We start from the raw sequence: 23,781 nt of genomic DNA, 5'->3' as shown, positions 1-23,781 counted from the left end.
TTATTACATGCTACTTATTAAAGAGATTCAGTGTCAATACGGGCCAACGTGAGCCTACTGCATGTGCTCTGTGCTTTTTGATGGTCATGGCAATGAAGATGTTTCTGAAACAAAACAACATAGATTGTCACTCAAGAAACCTGTCAAGACCAGTGTAGAAAATCTATACTAACATTTGGGAAAAAGAGGTGGATTATCAACCACGTTGTCTGTGGTTGATGTCTCTGAAGGGACGCACGCTTGGCATTAGCATGCAGACGGACAGCATATGTTGCAGACCCTCTACTTGCCCATAAGAAAACTCCTCTGTGTTAGGGGCCAGTACGTGTGCTTTCCTGATGGCTGGCTCCTGAAGAGGCAGAAATGATCCCTGAAGCTTCAGGCATTTGCAGGCTAAATGTGCATGAGGCTCTGTCTTAACAATTTTATAAAAATAACAGCAGAGATAGGTAAATGAAAAATAGGATAAAAAGCTACAGGAACTTAGGTCACGCTGAATTGAACTGATGTGTTTGATAAGACAGCCAACTTTTTTTCTGGACAAGTGAGAGGAACCATAGTGGATCTCTTCAATTGTAACCACTATAAAGCATTTAATTTAGTTCTGTTTGAGGGTTAGCTTAAAAATAATTAAAAAGAACAAAAAAAAAAAAACCCAACACACTCCCAGTCTTGTACAGAGAATAGGGCTGCAGGTTGTGCTGAAGAAGGAGAAAGGTTATTAGAAATGCTTTTCAAGTACCAGTCTTCAGACCTATCTTGTTTTAGTATCTTTCCTTAATGTCTTTGGCACAAAAAGTAGGAGAGAGCTGATGAAACTTGCTGACAAGACAAAACTTGAAAGCATCGTCTGTATAGAACATGATGAGGATACTGTGCAGCAAAAATGGGATGACCTTGAGGAACTGCACTAATAGAAATGGGACAAAATTCATTCTGACAAAGTGAATGGTTATAATGATGCCCGTATTAGTTTTGTAAAACTAGAGCTCCTCTTCCTTCTTTTGGCTGTTGTAGGAGAATTCAGGGTACACAGAGCAGGCTATTATCTGCTTGACCTGGAAACTAGGTTCTTTCTTTGCCATGCTATACAAGATAAGTTTGGGGTGGTTTACTATGTATAAAAATAGATACCAGGTGGGAGATGGAGGAATCTGAACTGACTCCAACCCAGATTTGTTTCTGGGATCAAGGTGGTCCCACGTGTTTGTTTTGCCCTGCAGCCTGAGTCCCAGTTGTTTGCCGTGGTGAACCTACCTTTGCAAGTTGGTGTAAAGCCCTGTATTCCCACCATCATGTGGCCAGACATGCTCTTTGTGAGTTCATACCTACTAGCTGCTTCTTGCCTGTGAGCAGTTCCTAGAAGACATGCTTCTGTCCCAAGAGGACCACAAAGCTTTTTGCTGAAGAAAGTGAAATCTGAAAACAGAAAGTTGGTGTGCGGTGTCTATGCAGAATGTGCGCAGGCTGGCTGCGTGACTGGGGATGTGGTGGCAAACCCACGGTGACTAAGAGTGTGGGGAGTCTTAACTTCTGGTCCCACTGCATTTAAAAACTTTCTTGGGAGAGAAGCAAATAAAGCAGGGAAAAAAAAAAGGGCAAGAAAAAGCTGAAAGGATTCAAGGAGGTTATATGAGCTCTTCAGTCACTGTCTAGCTGCCACTTCGAAAGACCCCTGGAGACTGAGACACACGCGCTATGCTCAGTGTCTCTGAAAGAGGTAAGGTGCAAAGATTATTAGATCTTATCATTCCCACAGGAACAAATTTGGAACAGGAGAGAGCTCAAGGAAAGAGAAAAAAGATATAAGTGGCATCCCTAATTTCACAACTGTAGGTACTCACTGAGGTAAAAAAGTATCCTGTGTTATTTTCTCAGAGTGATTTTAAGACACTACACATCTAGTCCAAATCACCAGAGAATTCTTAAAGTTTAAGCTTCTTAACACTTATGCTTTCCATAGGGAAATAAGTATTCTGGATTTCAATTCTGTAATATTTGACTGGCAAACTTTCAGGTGTGAGGGATGAGAGCAATGAAGGGTGCAAGTTCCACCCGCCTTTGTAAGCAATGGGTGGAGCAGCAAATCATGCCTGATAAATGCAATGGCCTCTTTTGTGATCATATTATATAAAGCCAGTCACGACATACTCTGAATTCAGTGAAACATTTGACACATTACAGCCAAACCAACTTGGATGAATTAAACCTGGCTGAAAGGCTATAGGCAATGGCTGATAATGATCCGTAAAATACTTGTTTAGAACTGATGTCCAGCAGTACGTGCAGAAATGTACAGTGAACACAAGAGTGTTAAATGTTGCCAATAAAAGGCTAGAAAGAAAGAAAGATCAAGCATCCAAAAGGTTTCAAAACTTGTTAAGTAGCAATTTTATTTCCTAGACCTGGGGAGGAGACACTCTACAATGCCAGCTGTGTGTTTACTGCTACTGTAAGCTTGTTGCTTGTATACTGGATGGCCAGTCTTTCTTGCAGGCTTAATCTTACTAGTAGTTATCTGTATTCATAGGAGTGTTTCCACACTTAAGGAATTGATCTCCCATTCACTGAACCTCACAAAAGCACCTAAAGATTGGTTACCTTCCATTAGTAAGTGGAGAAAGCTACTTTCAGTGAAGGCTGATCCCTCCTGAAAGATCTAGTATAGGTGTCTTACAGGTAGCACAGATTAGTCCAGCTGTTTCTGTAGAATTAACAGTCAGATAGTGGGAGACTTCTCAGAAAATCAGTAGGTGAAAATACAGCCCTCATTCTCAAAATGGGGCGGGGGCGGCTGTTGTTTTTTCTATTGGTTTTTTTGCAACACTGAGGGAATGCGTTACTGGCTTTCCCAAAGCAAGAAAATAATACTTTGGAAAATAGTAGAGCAGAATAATAGAACCAAATCCACTCCCTCCATCCCTTAAGACCTATTATCACTTTCTCTGTGTGGTTGGATTTTTTTGTTTTGTTTTGTTTGTGGGTTTGGTTTTGGGTTTTGGTTTTGTGTTTTGTTTTTTTTTTTTTAATTGAAGGCTGAACATTATGGCTAGAGGTATAGATGATCTCAAAAGGGAGCCTGTGCCTTTGGAAAGGGCACCTTCTGCTACCTGGATGTGAATATGAGGTCTGTGGGAAAAGGCTTTGATTTCTATTTCAGGAAGGGGATTCTTCCTTCAGCCCCAAGACATTACTTAGAAGATATTCAAATGATAGCATCCCATTAGAGCTGGCAGAGACTCCAAGCTCCTCAGTTTGATAAAACAGAAACTTTTTGGCAATAAAATTTCTGTCTCTGTATGTGTGTGTGACAAACTGAGCAAAGGTGGGGAGAGCTGGATCTGAAAATGAAGACTCATCTGCAAAGCGTGACTGGTTTGCTGAAAATGGAATAGTTCCTCAGTGAACTGATCATATACTGTGGGACATATTTGCTGGTAGAGTGGGTGATACAGTGGATGCTCTGTAAATAAAAAGCTAGTGCTTTTGACGGATGGATAAAATGATCAAAAAGGTCTCCTGTCTGTTCTCTTTAATGTCAGACAGCTACTGTAATTATGAAAAATTTCCTGTATATGCATACATCCAATCTGTTATATTGCTCTGTTCTGAAATGACTGGCATTTGAACTTAAAATGCTGATGCAAAATGCAATTTATACTTTTTTTTTTTTTAAGGTGGAAAGGAATCAGAGGCTCAAGCAAGGCAAAACCAGCAAATGATGCTCATGCAATCTAAATACCAGCAAAAGGTCAGGAAGAATAAATTTGTTTGTTTATTTTAAGAACTCAGAATAAAGCTTTTCCTGAAGTGTTTCATTTGGCTGTAAAATCAACGCACAGCTGCTTGACAAAAGAAAGTCAAGAAACCTGAAGGACACAGCAGAAAACTAAAAACAAATGTTCTGCACCAAAGAAAAAGAGAAATCTGGCTATAAATATGTAGCAACCTGTATCACAGATCATATCTAAAATGATAACCAGTACGGTGGTAAAGCCACTTATATGCCTCACTGTATCTTCCGGCACGCTGCCCACACTTCGGCTAACTGATCAATGTATCACCCCATCCAGTGCTTATATAGAAATGTTGTTCCTGTTATAAAAGGTATAAATGCTTGTAAGTTATCAATCAGCTGTGTGATTCTTGCATGGATGCCCATTTATCAGTCCTAGATTTCTCAGTCTTTGTAAAGCCAATATTGGAGTAGCTGGTGCGCAGCCTGCTTTATTCAGTGCCTCATTTTAAGAAAAAATTCTGGAAACTTTCCTCAAACACACTTTAGGTTTGAAAGATGTGCAGTACAGGAGGCAAGTCGAGTTACCTTATGTGTTCTTTGTATACATACATAATGTAAAATAATTTTCTATGTTTATGTCATACAGCACAAGAGAGAAGAATATGTAAAAGCAAAAAAGGCAGCTGAAGAAGCTGAAATCCTGAAAAAGAAAGCAATTCAGAGAGAAAAGGTAAACACGGTTACTGCAGAGTTGGAGCCATATAACAAAGTTCATGTCTTGATGCTTGATTTTGCTGAACTACATGGAACAGGCTAATTAAACTAAATTGTGGCCCCGGGTTTCATCAAGAAGTTAGGAAATCCAGTCCTCCTTTCTTTGTAGCTGACTGAAGGATGCCTGACCTGGTGTTCTTTGGGGCTTGAGCATCCCTTTGGCTCTTCAGAAACTCCAGCCTTTCAGTTGCATCCATCCTGAAGAGTTAGCAGAAAGGGAGAACACTAGCATCAGGATTGATGTTGTGTATACAGGTTATATAGTTCACTTTGGCATGAGCTTTCTCTGTAAGATTGGACTGTGGCAAGTGGCACAAAGACCTTATAGAAATCCATAATTGCTTGCTGTACACGTGGGAAGAATACAAGAAAATCCAGCCTGTCATGGTGGAAAAGGCATCCAAATCATGAAAAGGTCAGTGTAGTCTATCTGCATTGTGCTGAGTGCACCCTGAAATTCAGATGCCCCTCCAGCCCCTCTGGGGCTTCCACACCCAGGTGTATTGCTGATACATGAGATCACTTTTCCTTCTAATATTTGCTATATATTGACACCAATGGTAGCTCACTTTCAAATCTTCGGTTTTATGTTGAGTTTGTTTTTTCTAGTTATTCTCACAAAGCATCTTCTCGTCCTGTGTGCTGCATAAACCTTTGTAAAAGTTCATTCATGTCTCCCTGGTGGAAACCAAGTAGCGCTCGCTTGAGAATGTAACGTTTTTGGAAAGAGCATGATACTGATGCGCACAGTAGTAATGAGAGAAAGGGAGATTTCAGGTTTGCAACTTTTGTCTCCACAACAGTAAAAATTATCTTCTGTGCAGAAGCTGAATGCTGAGAGTTAATTAAAAGATCATGACTACTGGATGGCGTACGAGGGCATGCATAAACAAAAATAGCCTTAATTGCCTCTAGGTAAGGGTTAGTCTGTTCCCAGCCTTTCAGTGATTAGCATTACTCTTTGGGGATAAGCACATACACAATAGCTCACAGGAGCAATAAATGTTATCATGTGAAAATGTCATTAACAGTTACCAGCTCATGTATACCTCCAGAAGCAGCGATGATAGCAATGGTAGAAAGGGGATTAATTATATTTTATTCACCTATTAAATATATGTTGTTTGCCCATAGGCATTGGACAAGAAAAATGTTGCAAGACTGCTATAATTTATAGTTACACCTAGAAAATATATTGATGTATCAGTTTTGTTTTCATGCTCTTTAATTTCCTTACCTTCACTCCCACAGATTATAAAATCTTTATAGATGTTGTAGGTAGTAAAACTGTAACTATCAGTTTCTTCTAAAGGAGAATGCAACATCATGGCAAACATCTTTGCCAAACAGACTGTTTAATTTGAATAAATAAACATATACCCACAAAGCAAACAAACAAAACAGAGGAGCGTGAAAGGGAACTCTTAACTTGAATTTGTTTATTAGGGTTGTCTTCCACAATAGCGATTGAGCTGATGGAGATTTCTGCTTGAAAGATGTTTGTATATTAAAAATGCAACTCTGTGTGTAAGAAAAGCATGCTGGAAAGCCACTAAAAGGTGGCGATTTGGCTATCTCACCCTGCCTGCAAATGAAAAGCTCCTGAGAGCTGAGGGTGACAGGAAAGGGATACTAAAGAGCTGGTACTGTATGACCAACATTGGGCCCTGGTTACCACAGGAGAGGAACTTTTATTTTTAAGTGGTAAATTCTTAGACAACTGTACCTGCAGGGCATCAGCTGAGAGCATGTCTTTCTGCAAATTCACAAGCCTTCTTTTCTTGCTGGCCAGTCCTTCTTTTGCTCAAGGTTATTATTCAGTTCAGTAAAACCCAAATTGTTTGACAGTCTGAAGGGAGATAGTGGCTAGCCAACTTTATCAGAAAGGGCCCTGAAACTTTCACAGCTGGAGAGCTACTTTGCCAACAAATGTGAATAGTGAAACCCTACAGACTAATGCACGATGACTAGAACAAGGTGCTGGTACTCAGCTCAGTTCTTCCTTGCTTGTAAGGATGACGTACTGTAAGCCAGTGCTGCTTATGAACATAGGATCTGTTTATGTTATTGCTTTAATGCTGGTTTTGCAGAGAAAAGCAGTATCCACTCTCCCGTTATCTTTGTCACCAAGAGAAAACTGGGTGTCTGCCAAAGCAGTACCCAAATGTGGAGGGTCTGCCTTACCATCTGTACAAGTCCACCTGCCTGTCTCTGTCATTCTGTAATTAACCACGAGGTTAGGTGCTGGAATACCAACGCTTTTGGCATCTACCTTGTCTGTCTCCACTCCCAGAGAGAACAAAGATGGATCCTTCCCCCTCATTCTGTGTTCCACAAGACCAGTTTGTGTGAACTGGTACTCGAGTCTCCATGTGTAGCAGTGAATGGGATTTGGGATCCTGTGTGCTCCATGTCTGGCAGCTGGTCCTGGGACTGCTTTGATTTGTTCACGGGATAACCCTGGGCTGCATTAATTTGGATTTTCTTCTAAGCTAGTGATCTCTGAGTGCTCACTGAAATAATTTTGGAGAGACTTTGTAACGTTAGCAGGGGAGTCCCTATTTCTGTATTTGTCCCTAGTGCTGAGATGCATGTCTGATCTGCAAAAAGTGTGTGACTACATGGGAAGTAGCATTATTATTATTATTATTGTTAGTTGCCCATTAGTAGCAGGCATCTGCAGTTGGGTATCCTTTGTTCAGCCCTTCACATCACAGATTTTGGCCAGACCGTACCATAACTTCTTTCTTGTCTTTTGGGTGAAAGGACTGTCAAAGTTCCCAAGAAAATAAACAAATGGCTGATATTTGGCTTCTTGGTTTTTACGCTTTCTGCATTTGTGCTGGACACAAAATAACATAACTTCAGTGCACTGGGTATTTCTGTTTCCTGTCATTCAATCTCTGTTCCTGTTACCCTGCCTTTAGCCTTCCCTTGTATATTCTAAATCTTGACTAAATATTAAAAGATTCAAAAGATTTGAAGTAAAAATGCTCAGTGTAATTCTACTGCGTGCAACTTCCTTTTGCTCTTACTTGACATAGCAACACTCCTGCCATCTTTAGAAACTGTCCTATTTAGAATAAGCTGTAATTTCATTTTATTCTTTGTCAAATCATGTGCTCTTTAATTTGACTGTGTTAATCAGCATGAATGGCCTTTTTCGGAAATTTGTTAAAACCAGGCACTTTACAGACCTTCTGCTAATGCTTTTCAACATGTTTACCTTCAATATCACAGCTGTTCTACTCTTGGCTTTGTTTTTGAAGGCCGTGCCAAATGTGGAGTGCTTTGGCAATGTCTATCGATAGATTGTCATTGGTTAGAGAATGTCCCGGTCCTGTTGCCTGTCATTTGTATGCGTCCTAAGCAGGGGTCCCAGGGTAAACCTCCAGAGTAGAAAATAGTCACACCAGCCACAAGTAAATAATTTCAATATGCTGGAGTTTTCTTTAGGCACCATTCTGGTCATAGAATAGCTGTAGGATATTTCCTTCTTTTTTATGTAGTGGGAGACAGGGGTCATACTGAAGGATTGTATTTATCAAAGTTAATATCACTGTGTTGTTCTAGCTAGGAGCTAGACCACAGCAACTCCAGTGAGCTTTGGATTTGAACTTTCAGGAGCCTTGAAATATGATGGCGGATCCCATGTCAAATGCTTTTTCAGAGATGAAGGCGTCAGCTTGCAGTGTTGAGCAGTGGTGGAGAAAAGCCTGGGAGCTATTACTGGTGTCTTGAGGGTATCAACATCACCTTCAATAATAGATGCCATCAGATTTCCTTTCTTCCTCTTTCCTTTCTTTCCCTGTAAATTGTTAAGTTGCACAGATGGGTGGGAGTCTTTTGCCTAAAAAATCATCTATCTCTGGGTGGAGGGTTTAGGAGCAAACAAGATATCCCTTGAACACTAAAAATTTACTTATACTGTGGGGTGATACTCCTTACTTTAGTTTGATTTTTTTTTTTTTTTTTTTTTAAAATTATCAGTACTTATATATTCTACCACTGTCTCAGCATGTCAAATGACTGAGCAACGGGACATCTTATTCAGAGATTCGTCTTCCTCCTTTTGTTTATTTTCCCATTGCCTTTTTCCAAATAACAACTTCTAAGTCATTTGCCTTCCAACAGTTTGTATTGTTACACAACATAGTGGCTCTTTTCCTATCTGCACACATCTGACAGGATTTTTTTTCTTAATCCAATACATGCCGAGGAGGAATTTGCACTTGTTTTGCAAATCTTTTCCAGACAGTCATTCTTTATCCAATTAAAAAAATACCCACCCTGAAATCACTGAAGGCAAAGTAATTGAGTAACTGCCAGTAGAACTGTAATTTTTCTGAAATGTTATTGATTGCAGGACAGGAAGAAAATGATGGGGGTGGGGGTTACAGCCCTGTTTCTTAACACCACTTTCCCCGTTACGCGCACACACACCCTGTTCTACCTGGCCTTGCACAATACCCCCACCCACGTACAGTGTCCTCTCCCTGATTTGGGGCTCTGACCAAATGGGCCATTCCCACCAACAGCCCCCTTCTCATCTCTGCAAGGTATTGTCTGAAATTTCCAGGGCACTTTGTTTAACACAATGTCTGGTTGCTGGGTTACCAAATGATTACTTTTTTTCATTTTGAGGGTAGGCGATGAGCAGAGTGACAGTCCGAGGTTGCAGTTTGCTCAACATGCTAGTCATTGTGAACCTTGGGTGGGAGCTCTTGTTGGAGCATCCCCCCACCAACTGCAGTGTGGGAGCTTGTGCTCAAAATAGAGCAGGGCTGAAATGCTGTGTTGGCACTTCTGATTTGTGCTTTTCATACACTGAACTGCCTTTTGACTGCTCTTCCCACTGGACCTACATGCAGCCTGTGTGTCAATAAAAATATTTGGCTGGCCTCCTTTTGACTGGAATTTAGCTTGAGCTACATATTGCTGTTGCAGCAAGTTCTCCAGTTTCTACTTTATTTTAACATTTTATTCTACTTGAATTTGGGGAGTGCGGCAGCTTAGACAACCCTTCCACTGGAAATTATGTGCAATTTTATATTAAAGGACTTAATCACTTGTGTGGTATCCAGATTTCCAGAGGAGTTTTGTGTGTCAAGGATTTGGTTGACTCTTGCACTGGGCATGGTATCTGAGGCCGAATAACACTGGTTAAGTACAAATGTCTCCCACTTTCATCCGTCTTAGCATGTATTTAACTGGCCAGTACCTAATGCTCCTGAAGGCCGCAAATCTATGTGCAGAGCTACATGTACTCATATCACTGCGCTTTCAGCGCTACAAGACTATCATCTACTTCAGTGTGGTGGTTCGCGTCCTCTACCTTCTTACTAGGACCAAGGTTGCATCAGTTATACCGAGAGATGGCCCCAACAGTGCTGTGGCATGAGAACTGTGATGGCTCACGAGGTCCTTTGTGGGGATAGATGGGTCTGCCTGAGGCACAGTGCGGTTTTCTATTTCAGACTCGTCTCTTGACTAGGAGGTGTTTGGTCATGTCTGAATACTTTTAAATTTGAGATTGGGTCACTTCTGTATCCAACTGCTGCTATAGTTGGTTTAAAAACCAGAATATTGAAACACTTGAATTGAAATAATCTGTGTTTGTTTCTGGCTTGCTGGAAATCTCAAGTATGTTTTCCTGTTTTTAATGCTGTAGGCAGAGAGACTTGAAGTTAAAAAAAGGCAACAAGAAATGCAAAGAAGAGAGATGTTCCTTGAAGATCAATATTAGTAAGTAAAATTTGAAACTTATTATCTAAAATTCCTCATCTGCTTGTCCTTCTGGTTTGGGATTGTTTTTTTTTCTTATTTGTTTGCTTTTATCTGGTTTGGGGCTCAGGAAGGGTTTGGCTTCTGTTGCTGTTTTTTCACTTTTTGACTTGAAACTTTTGACTTAAGGGCAAGAGGCAGTGGGCACAAACTGAAACATAGGATGTTCCTCCTGAACGCCGGGAAACACTTTTTTCTGTGAGGGTGACTGAGTATGGGCAGAGGTTGCCCAGGGAGGTTGTGGAGTCTCCATCCTTGGAGATATTCAAAAGTTCTGGGCAACTGGCTCTAGGTGGCCCTGCTTGAGCAGGGGGGTGGACAAAATGATCTTCAGAGGTCCCTTCCAACCTCAACCACTCTGTGATTCTGTGAAATATTCCAAGCCTCCTCCATACCTTATTCCGGGAGAAATTTGGTTCAGTAGATTTCTCTTAGCTTCTCAAAACATACACTTTGAAATGAAAACTGTGAATTATAGAATGACTTTGTGCTTTCTTTCTCTAACTGAATCAATATGTGATCATTCAGTCCAAGACTAATTGTCAAAACAGGATCTAAATTACATCTCCACGCATTTATTTTAGTGACTAGTAAAGAAATCTAACCCACATGGAAATAATGAGGACTTCCTATGTTTAGCATAGTCCTACAGCTTAAATTTAGAGATCTGCTGTGAAGACCTGTTTCCCAAGAATACCTCCTTAATGTCAGATTTAGATATGGCTTAACTCCTGACATAATTAATTCCATTGGCAGTGAAGTTCCTGCCTTGCCAGTTCACTCTACCCTATTTATTGATTTTTAACTGATCCAAACCGTTTCTATCACATAATTAACACACAATGCTGTCTAGTCACCTTTACCTTTTTTATCTTTGGCTCCTGAAATTACTCACCTGTGTTCTTAGCATGATTGATTGCTCTTCCCTCCTCTGTGACCTTTAAAGGAGTCACTTTTGTCCCATGCTAGTAGCTCCAGTTCCTTCATCATTTGCCCAGACTCTGTTCTCTCATCTATAGACATTTTAGTGCTTTCTCACTGATCTCAGCCTTCCTTTCTTTTTCCTTTTATTTCTTCCCATTTGGCTTTAGGTACAGCTCTTTCCTTAAATACATTGCCAACGTTTGTCTCTAGATATTGGTATTTTGTCCGCTGTTTGTCCTCTGTTTGTCCCGGTGTGGATTTCCCACACACACACCTTGATTCCTCAGGATTTCTGAAGACCCTGCACAGCTTTAGATCTCTGCCTGTTTCTGACAGGCTAGACACCTTCATGCTCTTTGAGCCCCACTCAACAACAACCTCATCAGATCTTTTCAGTGCAGGGTCCTCAGTTATGGGACTTGCTTTTTCCTGAGGGGATTGTCAGGGTTCTTATCTTCCCATTTAATCTGATTTTTTGTCTTAAGGCTTATTCAGTTATGAACAGAGACATATCTCTTCCTTTCCGTCACCTTCCCTGTCTGTAGTTTGTTTTGCTTAGGGTGAAATGAATTCTGCTGATCAGTGCTTTTTCCATTAGAAGTAAGCTTGGTTCTGTCAAAAGCAGGCCCAAACCCTCTGAAACACCTTCAAGTGGGCAGTCGGTTGGTCTCCAGATGGTGCAGGAGCTCAGGCTGCCTGGGCACTGAGAAGGAGACTGGCTGGCAGCCGTTCTCTCCACTGATTTAGGAAAGCCTTGTGAGCGTTCAGCTGGTGTCATCTTAGGAAACCAAACTGACTGATGCAACTGAAGGTAAAGATGGACTGTCGAGCTCCATTGCTTGAGATTATGTTCAACTATCGGAAGATTATTTGTATGTACTATGTATTGAACATCCAGGAGGGCCCTATAGATACTGCACCTGGAGGAAGTGAGCTGAAAACCTACCTACACTGAATGCAGTTTTGGTTAAGCAAAAACCTCCCGTGCTGTACAGAGTGACACTAGTGCCTTCCCTGGTCTGAAGGAATCCTCTGGTGGGCAGAGGAAGAGGAGTCTTTACCACTGGATGTTGTTGAGGTTGCATTGCTAAGATACATTGGCATTATGGAGCACAACATCCAGGAGTAATGAAAAGATACTGTGCGACATCTCAGATCTTGTGAAGTGACTCCATTGAAGCACTGCCGGTTATTAGAGACGTGTTCGCATAAAAGTGCTTGGTATTTAAAGATGTGCTTTTGCCTACTATGCAAAAAATGAGTGACCCATTACTTCCGTCATCTAAAACCTTATGTCTAGAGGCGAAGAGAACAAATATGAGGTTGTGCCCCTTTCCTTGCTGTCTCTGCAGGAGTATTTTGATCTCCTTCCCTGCTTGCTGGGAGAGGGGGGAAAGGAAGGTCATGCGCTGCTTATAAAGCAATGACCTCTGCAAAGTCATGGCCTGTGGAGCCATTTCAAAAGATAAGCTGCCTTGTTAGTGTCCTCTGTAAGCATCTGTAGCTGCAACATCACGATTTTCCTGAGGAGATCAATGCCTACCAGCAGTCTCATTAGCTGGGAAACCTTTTAAAATTGATCACCACCTCTAGCTGTATCAGCCTCCACAGGGTACAGCCCAATCAGTACCTCTCCTGTATGAAGTGCCGCTTCTATTTGATAAGGAAAGGCACTTAAGATTCTCGTGTCATTAACATACTCTGATAATAAAGTATGATGCTGCCCAGAAGGTCATTGTTCTGATTAAATTCCTGTTTTTTCTCATTGAAAACAAGAACTTCTCACTGAAATCCCCTTTCAAAGGGTGTAACATGAAGTAAGTGAATGCCAAAAGGAAAAATTGTCTGCAACCTTGTCCACTGTCTGCAGAATACAGTTATTTCCTAGCTCTTAAAGCCTTCTTAGCTTCTTTGTGTACAACTGGCCCTTGAAAGTCAACTGTATCTGTTATCACAGTTGCTTGAGTATGTGTCTCTGTCTTGTGAGAATGAGGTCTAGACACACATGCAGAGTGCTGTGGAAAAGTCTGCAAGCCTCTCTCTTTTGGGATCAGCAACTCCTCTGACCCAGGTGGATTCAAGCTCTATTAGGTGACTAAAATGGACAAAACTCACAAGGTATCGCCTAAAGTAGCTATGTATAAAAAGCCTGAAGAGCACACAGGAGCAGACTTTGGGCTGGGGGAGTTGCTCCATGGCAGGATTGTTACGGTTTGTACTAACAGAGGAGATGGGGGATTTATTGGTGATAGCGTCACTGTGGTTCTGCCTCTGCAAATGCCAGATCGACAAAATAAGGAGTACGTGTGCACTTTTCTACCGGAAACTACTTACACATGAAGTGGAGTCCTTCCTTCTGAGTAGTGGTGTCTTGGATGTGTTTTACATTGATGGCCTGAGAGTGGTAGAGAGTGTTTTTCTGTCAGAGTGCATTAAAAGGTAGTGAATGCTTGTGTAGTCCATACTTTGCAATTGCTAATCCTTGTGAGGAAAGGACTGAGTGTCCATCTTTCCAAATGGGAACAAAGAAGAGGTTAGATGGCTGGCCCAGGACTTTTCAGGACATCCCTCTTTAGTTAGGACACAAAAATTGTCATTTAAACAGTAATGAGGGACGGCTACCTCATGACTTGCTTTTCTCTGTGGCTTGCTGTCCAGGCTCTATGAATCTGTGCCTGAACTCTAGCATGTCTCACTGTATGGTTTTAGCCCAGTGTCGTGGTTTAATCCCAGCCGGCAACTAAGCCCCACCCAGCCGCTCGCTCACTCCCCCCCCAGTGGGATGGGGGAGAGAATTGGAAGGGTAAAAGTGAGAAAACTCGTGGGTTGAGGTAAAGACAGTTTAATAGGGAAAGCAAAAGCCACACATGCGAGCAAAGCAAAAAAAAGGAATTCATTCACTGCTTCCCATCAGCAGGCAGGTGTTCAGCCATCTCCAGGAAAGCAGGGCTCCATCACACGTAACGGTTACTTGAGAAGACAAACACCAGAACTCTGAATATCCCCCCTTTCTCCTCCTTCCCCCAGCTTTATATGCTGAGCATGACGTCATATGGTATGGAATATCCCTTTGGCCAGTTGGGGTCAGCTGTCCCAGCTGTGTCCCCTCCCAGCTTCTTGTGCCCCCCCAGCCTGCTCGCTGGTGAGGGGGGGGGAGCAGCAGAAAAGGCCTTGACTCGGTGTCAGCACTGCTTAATGAAAACATCCCTGTATTATCAACACTGTTTTCAGCACAAATCCAAAACACAGCCCCATACAAGCTACTACGAAGAAAATTAACTCTATTGCAGCCAAAACCAGCACACCCAGCTCTCTAGTAAGGTGCTTTTATTTAATTTGGACTCAACTTCCCAGAAACTGTAGTGTTGGATGTTGTCCACTGCTTTTCTAATAGCCAGCTACCTATTTATGTAATGGGAAAAGCAGTCCAGAGCATAGGGTTACTTTTTAATAGTACACGATGGCTGTTGTATCACTTCCTCCTTCCCTTTGTTACATATTTGTGCCTCTGTTTTTGTGAAGGTTGTACTCCTGTAAAAATTCCTGGCACTGCTGCACTCGGGTACATGTGTGCACTCAATATATTCTGCTCAGAATTTGGAGCTGGAAACAGAATTTGCCAGAGTGCCTCTAAGTGCATATTCCAAACACAATGCAGGACGTTCACCAAACCAAGCTGATATACACTTGCCTGCCAAAGCAGTTTGCTTAAAGTCATAAAATGCTAGAAACTAAAACCTGAATCAAAACAGAATTTTTATTTATTTATCTATTTTTACGGGAGAAATACTAGTGTCTTTGCCAATTTTCAGTCCCCTATGATGTGTGGTCCAAACAGCAGGCTGGGAACAAATTTTCCCCACAGAAGTGCAAACGTAAACCTGACCAGACTTTTAATATAGGTTGCTACAGAGAAAGAAAGAGGGCTCGCACAAAAAGGGTTTGCAGCCTTGAGAATCTTTTGTTTGCTTCTTTTCACCACAATGGTCTTCATTTTGTTCATTTGCTCCTGATTATTTTAAGCGTTGTCAATTATTTAGCTAACAGGCAGAAAACTAGGCTTTTAAAGACTTCCAAAGGGACTCTCTTGAGTGTAATAATGAAGGCAGTTTATTGAACGCCTGTGAGGTTGCTTTCTAATTGTACGCATTAATCTGCCCATGCAAGCTGGCTGAAAATATAGAAGCAGATTGCACATGCAGATGGAGCACACAGAATGGAAGATCTATGCAACAGACTTATACAAAACTGCATTTTCCTTAAAACTGGATTTATGCTTATTACTTCAGATAATAAATGAAACTTGATGTCTAAAATAACTTGCAAGAATATTGGATGAGTTGGTGGGAGGAAAGAATAGCCTAGCTGTATTATTTCATCCAGTCAGGAAAACAAAAAAAGCAAGTGGGTTGACAGGAAAGATTCGTTTTGGGTGTAGGTGGGAAGTGATGAAAATAATTCTGCTGAGAAAGTTGCCTTTTTTTTTTTTAACCTATTTTTATACTTTCTTGAAGCCTTATACCTAAAATGAGCTAGTGCCACATTTTTTATTCTTATCCTCAAGAACAGGAACACATGCTCAAGAACTTGCAGACAAGAAAGTCTACCAGCCAAAGATAGCACAGTTTTGATCACTATCATTAGATTTGTCCAAGTCCTCCTTAGTATGCTTCTGCATTACTCCCAGTGAAGTCTCTGAATACTGCATTAAGCTTGGTATGTGGCCACTGGAAGGATTTGTGCTGGAAAGCAAGTGAACTAAATACCCAGAGGATGGCCTTTCTTCCCAGTAAAGGGCATTGCAGATGAGTCATCAACATCTCACAGGAATTTAACGGGTTAATTATTTCACATTGTAATTTTTCACCTTATAACTTCCAGCAAAAGATGAATCCCCCACCCACATGCACACCAAAAAATGGACATTAGTTCATGCTGACAACTTTGCACATGGCTGATGGTTGTTTTCTCTTCTTACCCGAAAGTGGACTCTGTCCTGCAGGTGTAGGTTAGAGTTGAGGTGCAGGAGAACCAGAATCCATGTAGAGTTGAGGGCACGTTTGTTGCTGACAGACAGAGATGTTTTTACTGCCTTGCCCCTTGTCATGGCCCAGCTGTGGGAAATATGGCAATTGCTTGTAGCCTTCTGAACTTATTTAAACCTTGTAAACTTCTTGCTGTGGTAAATCTCTGCAAAGAGGAGGGGATGTGAGAGGAGGCATGTATAACTGTACACAGCAAAAGCCGTTGGTGTCCCCACTCAGGCTACTTGCAATTTTCTTAATGGCTTAATTTTGAAATATGTACCTTTGTTGGGTTTATTTTCATAAACTGTGTTATCGGCCCCCCAGCTTCGTTCCCACTTTAGCAAATCATTTTCGTTAGCGAATATCCCAACTACACCTCCCTTTGGAGTCTCTTTCTCCATCTCCCAACATAGAATCTATGGGAAACCTGCATAAATGGACAGCAATCTCATCGACCTTTGTGTTGACTTCTGGAATTTCTTCTACTTTAACATTTGATTTTGTTAAGCCACGTGACAGAGGACCAGCAACGGCCTTAGTACCAGCCAGCCTGGCTTGTGGGTCATAGCAAGTGCCTGACCAGGATGCATATGGCAACGCATAAGGCAGAGCCCTCGCTGAGCAAGGAACAAGGGCATCAGTAGGAACACACCCACCATGGGACCTTACTGAAGTGAAGGGCAGCTTTTCTTGTGGGTAGGCTTTGGTAACGTTAAGCAACTGATCTTAATTTCTGCAAAAGTCGAGGAAGTTGTTACGCTTAGCCAATTAAATATGTTGAAGTGGGGAGAAGGGTAGATATGCTTGCTGGTGCTGCAAAAAGATGCGTCTTGAATGAAATTCAGGGGTTTTTTGTGCTTTTGTTTTTGAGAGGGGGAGTCTTGCTATTGTTTAAAAACCATTGTGAAACTTCTGGGCAGATGTGTGAAACTAACATCATGTATGCGTTATGTATGGTTCTTAGTTTTTCAGCTGAATTGGAAGAAAATGGTGAAATATCACTTTAGCGTTGCTTACTGGCAATGAATTTGGAAGCTGATGTGTCCAATGTCATTCAGCACTACATGCAACTTCTGTTGTCTTAGCGACTACTCATGTTGTCTCCTCTCTGAAATAGCTATAATGATTTACCTGGCTTGGGATTCTTTATTTTTATTTTTTATTACTGTTTTTGAATGGCTCTTAGCATACTTGTGGACGTTCATTAGAGCAGAATTGTAATGCTGGAGACCTTGCAGCTTGAGAAAACAAGGAGTTCAGGAGCTGTCTTGTTTTCAGTAGTAATAAGAGTGGTCATTATCTTTTAAAAATTGTCAAGAGAAATAAATAGATTTATGATATAGGCAAAAGTATTGTGCTGCTTTTTTTTCAAAAGCATTGGCATAAAAGCCAGTATATTCTTCTGTATCCTGGCATTTCAATATCCATCAATTAAAACAAAAGAATTAAATGCCACTGGTTTCTTTGGGAAGTAGTAATGAAGACTACAAGAAGCCTTTTTAATTGATGCATTTTTAATGTTAGTCTGTAAAACAGACTTAAAGCCAAGAACTTTATGTGTAGGCAGAAAAATTATTTTCTTTATATCTTTGTTCTGAGAGGAATACAGTCTCAAATGAAAAGCTTAGCAAGTGGTGCTGTGCGAATCTTGGGTGGAGGAAGATGCTGGAGCCTGAGTCCATATCCTTATTCACGTCCCTAAGGATGAATCCTTTTCAGGACTGGCTGTTCTGTTTGCCCTGTATATGTGACAGGAGTTAAGACCAAATGACACACAAAGTTGAAGACCTTATTCTGCTCAGGATTTTAGGCCTCAGGTCCTGCAAGCAGATCAGTTGTGTGTCTTCAGATCTTCCACAGTTGCACGCTGGAGTCAGCTGTGGAGCTTTCTGCTTCTCAGCTGTCAAGGCTGGTGACCCTGTTAGAGCATGGGAACTCCTACCTGGGCCAGAAGAACCTAGGCTCGCTCCGGCTTTCATATCCACCCCAGTGGGAATGTGGGCAGCACACACATTTAGACCCAAACAATAAGAAATGCACATGGATTCCCTGATTTACAAGTAGCTTGTAAGTGCAGGGTGCCAACTCTAAATCCTTAAATTACACCGTTCTCAGTGGAACACCTAGCAAGTTCATGTTTCTGCATTTTACAGGTACTTGTTGAGCTTCAGGTATATGCTTTTATGTAAGAGCTTTTAAGAAAGGTCTCTGCCTGAAGAATAGTTGTGAAATGTAAAGCTGTATATCTGAGGACCCACAGAAAGCATCTGCAACATGGACTGATTTCCAGAGTCATGCACTGTCCCCTCCGAGCACGTTACTCAATGATCCTGGCAGCAGAGTCAGTATTTTCTCATGACAGCTCTTAAGAGTTTTTCAGCCCCCGAATCCAGTATTGTGCTTCACTCCCCCACAGCTGCATTTGTACTAATAAATTAAACACTGTCAATCACTGTCACTTTTGAGGCCAACAGACCTGAGACTGCCTGCTTCCATTGCTAGCAAACTTTTTTACATCCCAAAATGGGGCGGTTGCATCCAGAGTGCCTGTTGGGAGTTACTTGTGGTTGATATTCATTCCCGGATAGCAGCCAGGAGTTATTTGGGAAAGTGCTATTTGGAACAGGTCAAAACTATTCCAGGAACTGTTACCACAATATAGATGGCTGAGTTCCCGTGCTAAGAGTATTGCCTGGTGCTATTAAACGTACCAGTATGGGAGTAGCCTATTTTAATTAGCAGAACAAAAGGCTTGCCCCCAACAGTGTAATGGGAAACAGGGCTATCGAGAAAGACAAAATACCCTCATAAGATCGCTTCAGCTTACCCCGTGCTTCTGAATGGCTCTCTTTCCTTCAGCCCGATGCTTAGGGGTAGTCAGAGCTCAGGTTCGCAGCCAGTTAGAAGGGTGCCATTTTCTTGGTTTGTCTAAATTTTGGATCTCCTTTTGGCTAGCTGTTTTTGAAAGGGATCAGGATGCTGCTGTATTCAAATTAATTTCTTTAGCTCTTTCCTTAATATTAATTAGTTTAGAGGAACACATTTTATTAGCATCTTTGATTAGCCCTTGAAGTTTAGCAAGCAAGTGAGATGTTGCTCCAACTGTCTGAATGTGGAACACCTATGGACACTTTGATATGCTGATTTCCTTCTGGAGATAATGCTTTCCTCTCTGGAACATTAATTGAACTGTCATCTCTCTGACTTCCCCCTTTCCCTGCAGCATGGCTTATGCTATGCTCTGTTACTGTTATGACTATAGGTTTAATATTATGAAAAATACCATTCAGACAATATTTTGAGAGTCTGGCAACTCCAGATGCATTGCTGGGTTTCCATAGAGATGGTACACAATGAATTAACATATTGACTTGACTGAGTTGACTGTCTTTAGGCAGATCCGGAAACCTGAGTCCCTTTCTTGTGATAGGAACGCTTTATTAATGTATTACTTAATTTCGTGTAGTAGGGTGTTTTCTGTGTCCAAAGGCAGTGCACAGTCTTGCTGAGAAACTTTATTTGCTTCCACTCTTGTAATCATCTTTTCTAACACCGAAACTGAGTTAGCTTTTCATTTATCAGTGTGCTGATCCAGGAAATGCAGTGTCTTAACCCTCCACTCCATTTAATGCAAATAATGAGAACTTCCACATACCCCATGTCATTCTTTTGCCATCCTTAAGGAATTAGGACATCCAGGTATACCCCGAAGTTGCCAGATATTTCTTTGCAGAGCTTCAACCTTCTCAAATATATTCCAGATTTTCTGTAGGAGTTCTTAGTCTTTCTGGTGTAGAAATAAATTGTTATTTTAGCAATTTTAGCATAGGTAGAGAAACACAAAATCTGCAATTTAAAACTTCAAGTTCCCAAAATTATGCTGTGTAATCTCACCACTCAACCCCTCATCTTTCATGGAAAAAATGTGTGTGCTTAACACTTGGGTAAGAAGACTATTAATTTTTTTAACCTTGATATACAGGTGCTTTGTAGATCAGGGCATCTTATGTTTCACTTGTTTCTTTCTGTATTGTGCGTTGGCTGAGGTCCATGTTAACTACCCAGGTAATGGAGGAAACGGAGTGAACTAGGAATGCTGAGACTCTAAAAGCATGGCTTGCTACAATTTGAGCAAGTACTCTGTACCTGAAGTGGTAACATGGTTTTGTATTGTGTAGAGTAGCAGAGAAGAACTTGTGGGTTCTTGTTCTTTTTCCCCACTTCTCCTCAATATACCCACTGACCAGCAGGACATTTTCCAAAAATGCATCTACTCACCATTTCAGATCATGGAGTGAAAGATAAAAACACACTTGGTAGCCTGTGTCAGCAGTTAGCCATCATCACTCTTCGGCAGCCAAGGCTTTTTCTCCAAGGTTAGGAAGCTGTCTTTGGTAGTGGCATCTTCTCTCCCACAGAGCTAGCTGGTTGCCCTGTTAGCAGTGTAAATCTTTGTATTGAATGCCTCTTCAAGCACTCTTTCTGCTCTCACTTCAGTACTTTCTTGCTTTCCAAAGCTGTATACAGAAATAAAATTGCCTCTTTCCTCTAACTCTATTCCTATGAGTGAGCAAAGACTTGAATAGGTAGGCCTGGGACTGCAGGTTAGGAAACTGATGCCGGGTCACGGCACTGAAACTCCTATTCTTAACATTTGTTTATGTTGTTGCTTGTGACTTTGTTTAACTCTACCTGCTTGAAACTGTGAGCAAAGCAACGCTACTTTGAAAATCTGGTTTATAAAGGATGCTATTGGAAAAATAAAATTGCCCTTGACAGAATCAGAAATGTCAATGTTGTGCAATTCTGCTTCAACTAAAGACAAGCATATTTTTTTCAATGCTACAAAATGCGTCAAAGTCTTTCTGCTTGATTAAGTAATCTGTTGTAAGGCTCCATTGTACTAACCATGAAGGAAAATTCCTTAAAATAATCTTTTAAATTACTCACCTGAGATTTATAGATCTGGTAGAAGGATTTGCAACAATTCAGTGAAGCAGTTGCATCCTGATGAAGTCCAATGGTATGCGAGTCTGTGTTTTAGGAGCTTTACAATGAGGAAAGAAAGCATAGCCACTGTAGACCCCAAATATGCAAATGACAACAATTGTTTGCTTAAAAATGCCTCCCAGCAAATGTCTTACCCACAATATAGGTTCTGTATTCTCTGTCCCATTTCATTCTGTCTCCATAACTTTTTGTTCCACCTGTGATGTTTTTCAGCAGTCACATGATAAAATGTCTAGGCTAGATTCCAAGGGTGGAATAAAAAGCTGTATTTATTTTTATGGAAGCACTAACAATTCTATTTGGATTGGATTCCTTCGTAGCAAAACCAATGAATTATTGAACAGATTGGACTTGGGTTTGCCAAAGAGTGATTCTTGTCAGATTGCTAATCGTGGCCCAGAATCTACAGCATGGGTAAGCAAAATCATGGCATGTGCTATATTTTCTGTCAGCTTTCCAGGTGCTGTCAATAGTGTAATATTAGAATATTCTAATTGAGCTTAATTGCCTAGACATAACTCAGTGAGTACCAAGGAGTCTTTCTGGGTGAATGAGATTGCCTACATTGTCTCTTACACACTGGCAGAGTATCCTGCATAGTAGGGGCCTGCCTTTATTACTCACTGATGTCTTTCTGATAAATAAGAGCCAGATTTATATTCTAAGGTCAGATCAGAATCTTAAATGTGCTCTGTACCCATCTGTTGGTGGCAAGCTTTTATGAAATCTCAACTAGTTCATGTCAGCGGATGCTTTACTGCATTGAAAATCTAGTCAGAAGAGAAGCTTATTTCTCACTGCATTCTAAAAGTGATTCCATAAACCGCTTGGGGACTTTGTCCCAGTTTGCATAAGCCTGGTAAGTATCAATGTAATTAGGAAATAGATAAAATATTGCTTAAGTTTCATTGTTCTAATTGCCTCAGAAAGGCTTTTTCACATATGGTTAGTCTCTTAGCATGTCCAAACCAAGCTTTCCTACTGATGTAAAAACTTGCAGTGAGGAATATTAACCCTGAGACAGAAGCATTTCTCCTTTAGGGAGGTTTGTAACTGGGGGAAGACAGAAAGCAGGCAGCCAAGTGGACAGAAATTGTCGTTACAAGCAATAGTCCTTAGTCAGCAGAAACTTGGAAGTATCCAATCTGGGCAGCCCTCTGTTGTAGACAACCTTGGGTAAAGGGAGGGAAAGATTTACCTCCATATTTCCTCGGAAGCCTTGGAAATGTGCAAGACCCTCCCGTTACAGAAATTGCTGCAAACAGAATATATGACAGTTCTGTCATCTACTATGACATCTAGTATCTCTTCCTGGTTTTATTGCATGAAAAGGGAAGGTGATATTGAAAATAGGTTCCTTTCCCCTTTGATTCCTCAGGCCATTTTGTGTCTCTGAAAACCCTAGCGTATGTGGGTAGATATATAGCTTGAAGGAGCCAACTTCTGCCCAGCAATGCTGGGCAGAAGGTCAGTTGCAGGAGAGCACCTTTCAGACTGTCTTTTGTAGTCCTGGGTGGACAAGCAAGATGAAGAACTACGGGAAGGGATAAAAGATGTCTTGAAACCACTTCTACCTCCCTCCTGAACCATCCGACACTCCAAACAGTGGGGAGCTTGTTCTTTGATAGGGAAGACCCAGCCCTGCAGCCTTTCGTATGGTGTGAACATTGAACTGTGAAGACAAGTGAGCTCACATCCCAAGGACTGACTTGGATTTCAGCATTTTGGTGTGGTGTCTTCATATCTATACAGAAGTGGGTGGATGCCTGAAGGAACACTGAATTCTTTCAGGTGTACACGTCCTACTTTTAGCCTTTTCCTTCCACTTCACCTACCTATGTGTGCCTTTCTCATTCCAGTTTTTGAGGGGTTTCTTAATAAGTTACACCAAATTATATACCATAGTTCATCTTTGGCTTCACTAGTGTCCAAGCAGATAAAATACATAGTTTACCTGTACTGCTCTTTAATACTGGCTGATATTATACATGTCTTTTGCATGGCAGCATTTCTATAGCTTTGTGAAATTCATCACACGCTTATAATGCAGTAATGCAGTTAGCAAAATGTCTTCCCAACCAACTTGGATGAGGTACGGTCTATAGGCATATATGCACAGCCTCTGTGGTCTGTGTGAGGAATCTGAAGCACATAACCAGAGTTGTTATCTAAATAAACCTGGCGTAGTACCAAAATGCTAAACCAGTGGGAAAACCTGAACTCTAGTTTTGATGGTATCTCGGACTTGTCCTTTGTCTGGAGTAATTAAAACATTCAGGAAAAATATATTTGAAATAGTGAAGTGTGATAAGCTTAGGAAGTGCCTGACATGCATGCTAAAAGGGAGGCATATATATATGATTTTTTAAATTTAAAATTCATTTTCTAAAAAAAGTTTGGGACAATGTAATGTTTATTGATTTTTTTTCCCTCACATCATTTCTTGGATAGTGATATTAATTTAGCACACCTAGTTCAAATATCAGTGTCAAATACTGATGTGCATGAACAAATTTAACTTCT

The 23,781-nt window shown here is 41.1% G+C and overlaps 1 protein-coding gene across 1 annotated transcript in view; it reads left to right on the top strand.

The window, feature by feature from the left end:
• The window catches only part of EPSTI1 (epithelial stromal interaction 1 (breast)), a 46,271-nt gene that overhangs the window by 11,902 nt on the left and 10,588 nt on the right, over positions 1 to 23,781 (top strand). The window contains exons 4-7 of the mRNA XM_009583587.1: positions 3,678 to 3,751; positions 4,386 to 4,469; positions 10,185 to 10,258; positions 21,579 to 21,672. Coding sequence (XP_009581882.1) covers positions 3,678 to 3,751; positions 4,386 to 4,469; positions 10,185 to 10,258; positions 21,579 to 21,672 — 326 coding nt within the window. The remainder of the gene's footprint in view (positions 1 to 3,677; positions 3,752 to 4,385; positions 4,470 to 10,184; positions 10,259 to 21,578; positions 21,673 to 23,781) is intronic.

Source organism: Fulmarus glacialis, unplaced genomic scaffold (assembly GCF_000690835.1).
Source record: "Fulmarus glacialis isolate BGI_N327 unplaced genomic scaffold, ASM69083v1 scaffold4158, whole genome shotgun sequence".
In the NCBI taxonomy this organism is placed as follows: domain Eukaryota; kingdom Metazoa; phylum Chordata; class Aves; order Procellariiformes; family Procellariidae; genus Fulmarus; species Fulmarus glacialis.
Note: the sequence above shows the minus strand (reverse complement) of the source record. Positions and strands in the feature narration are given on the sequence as shown.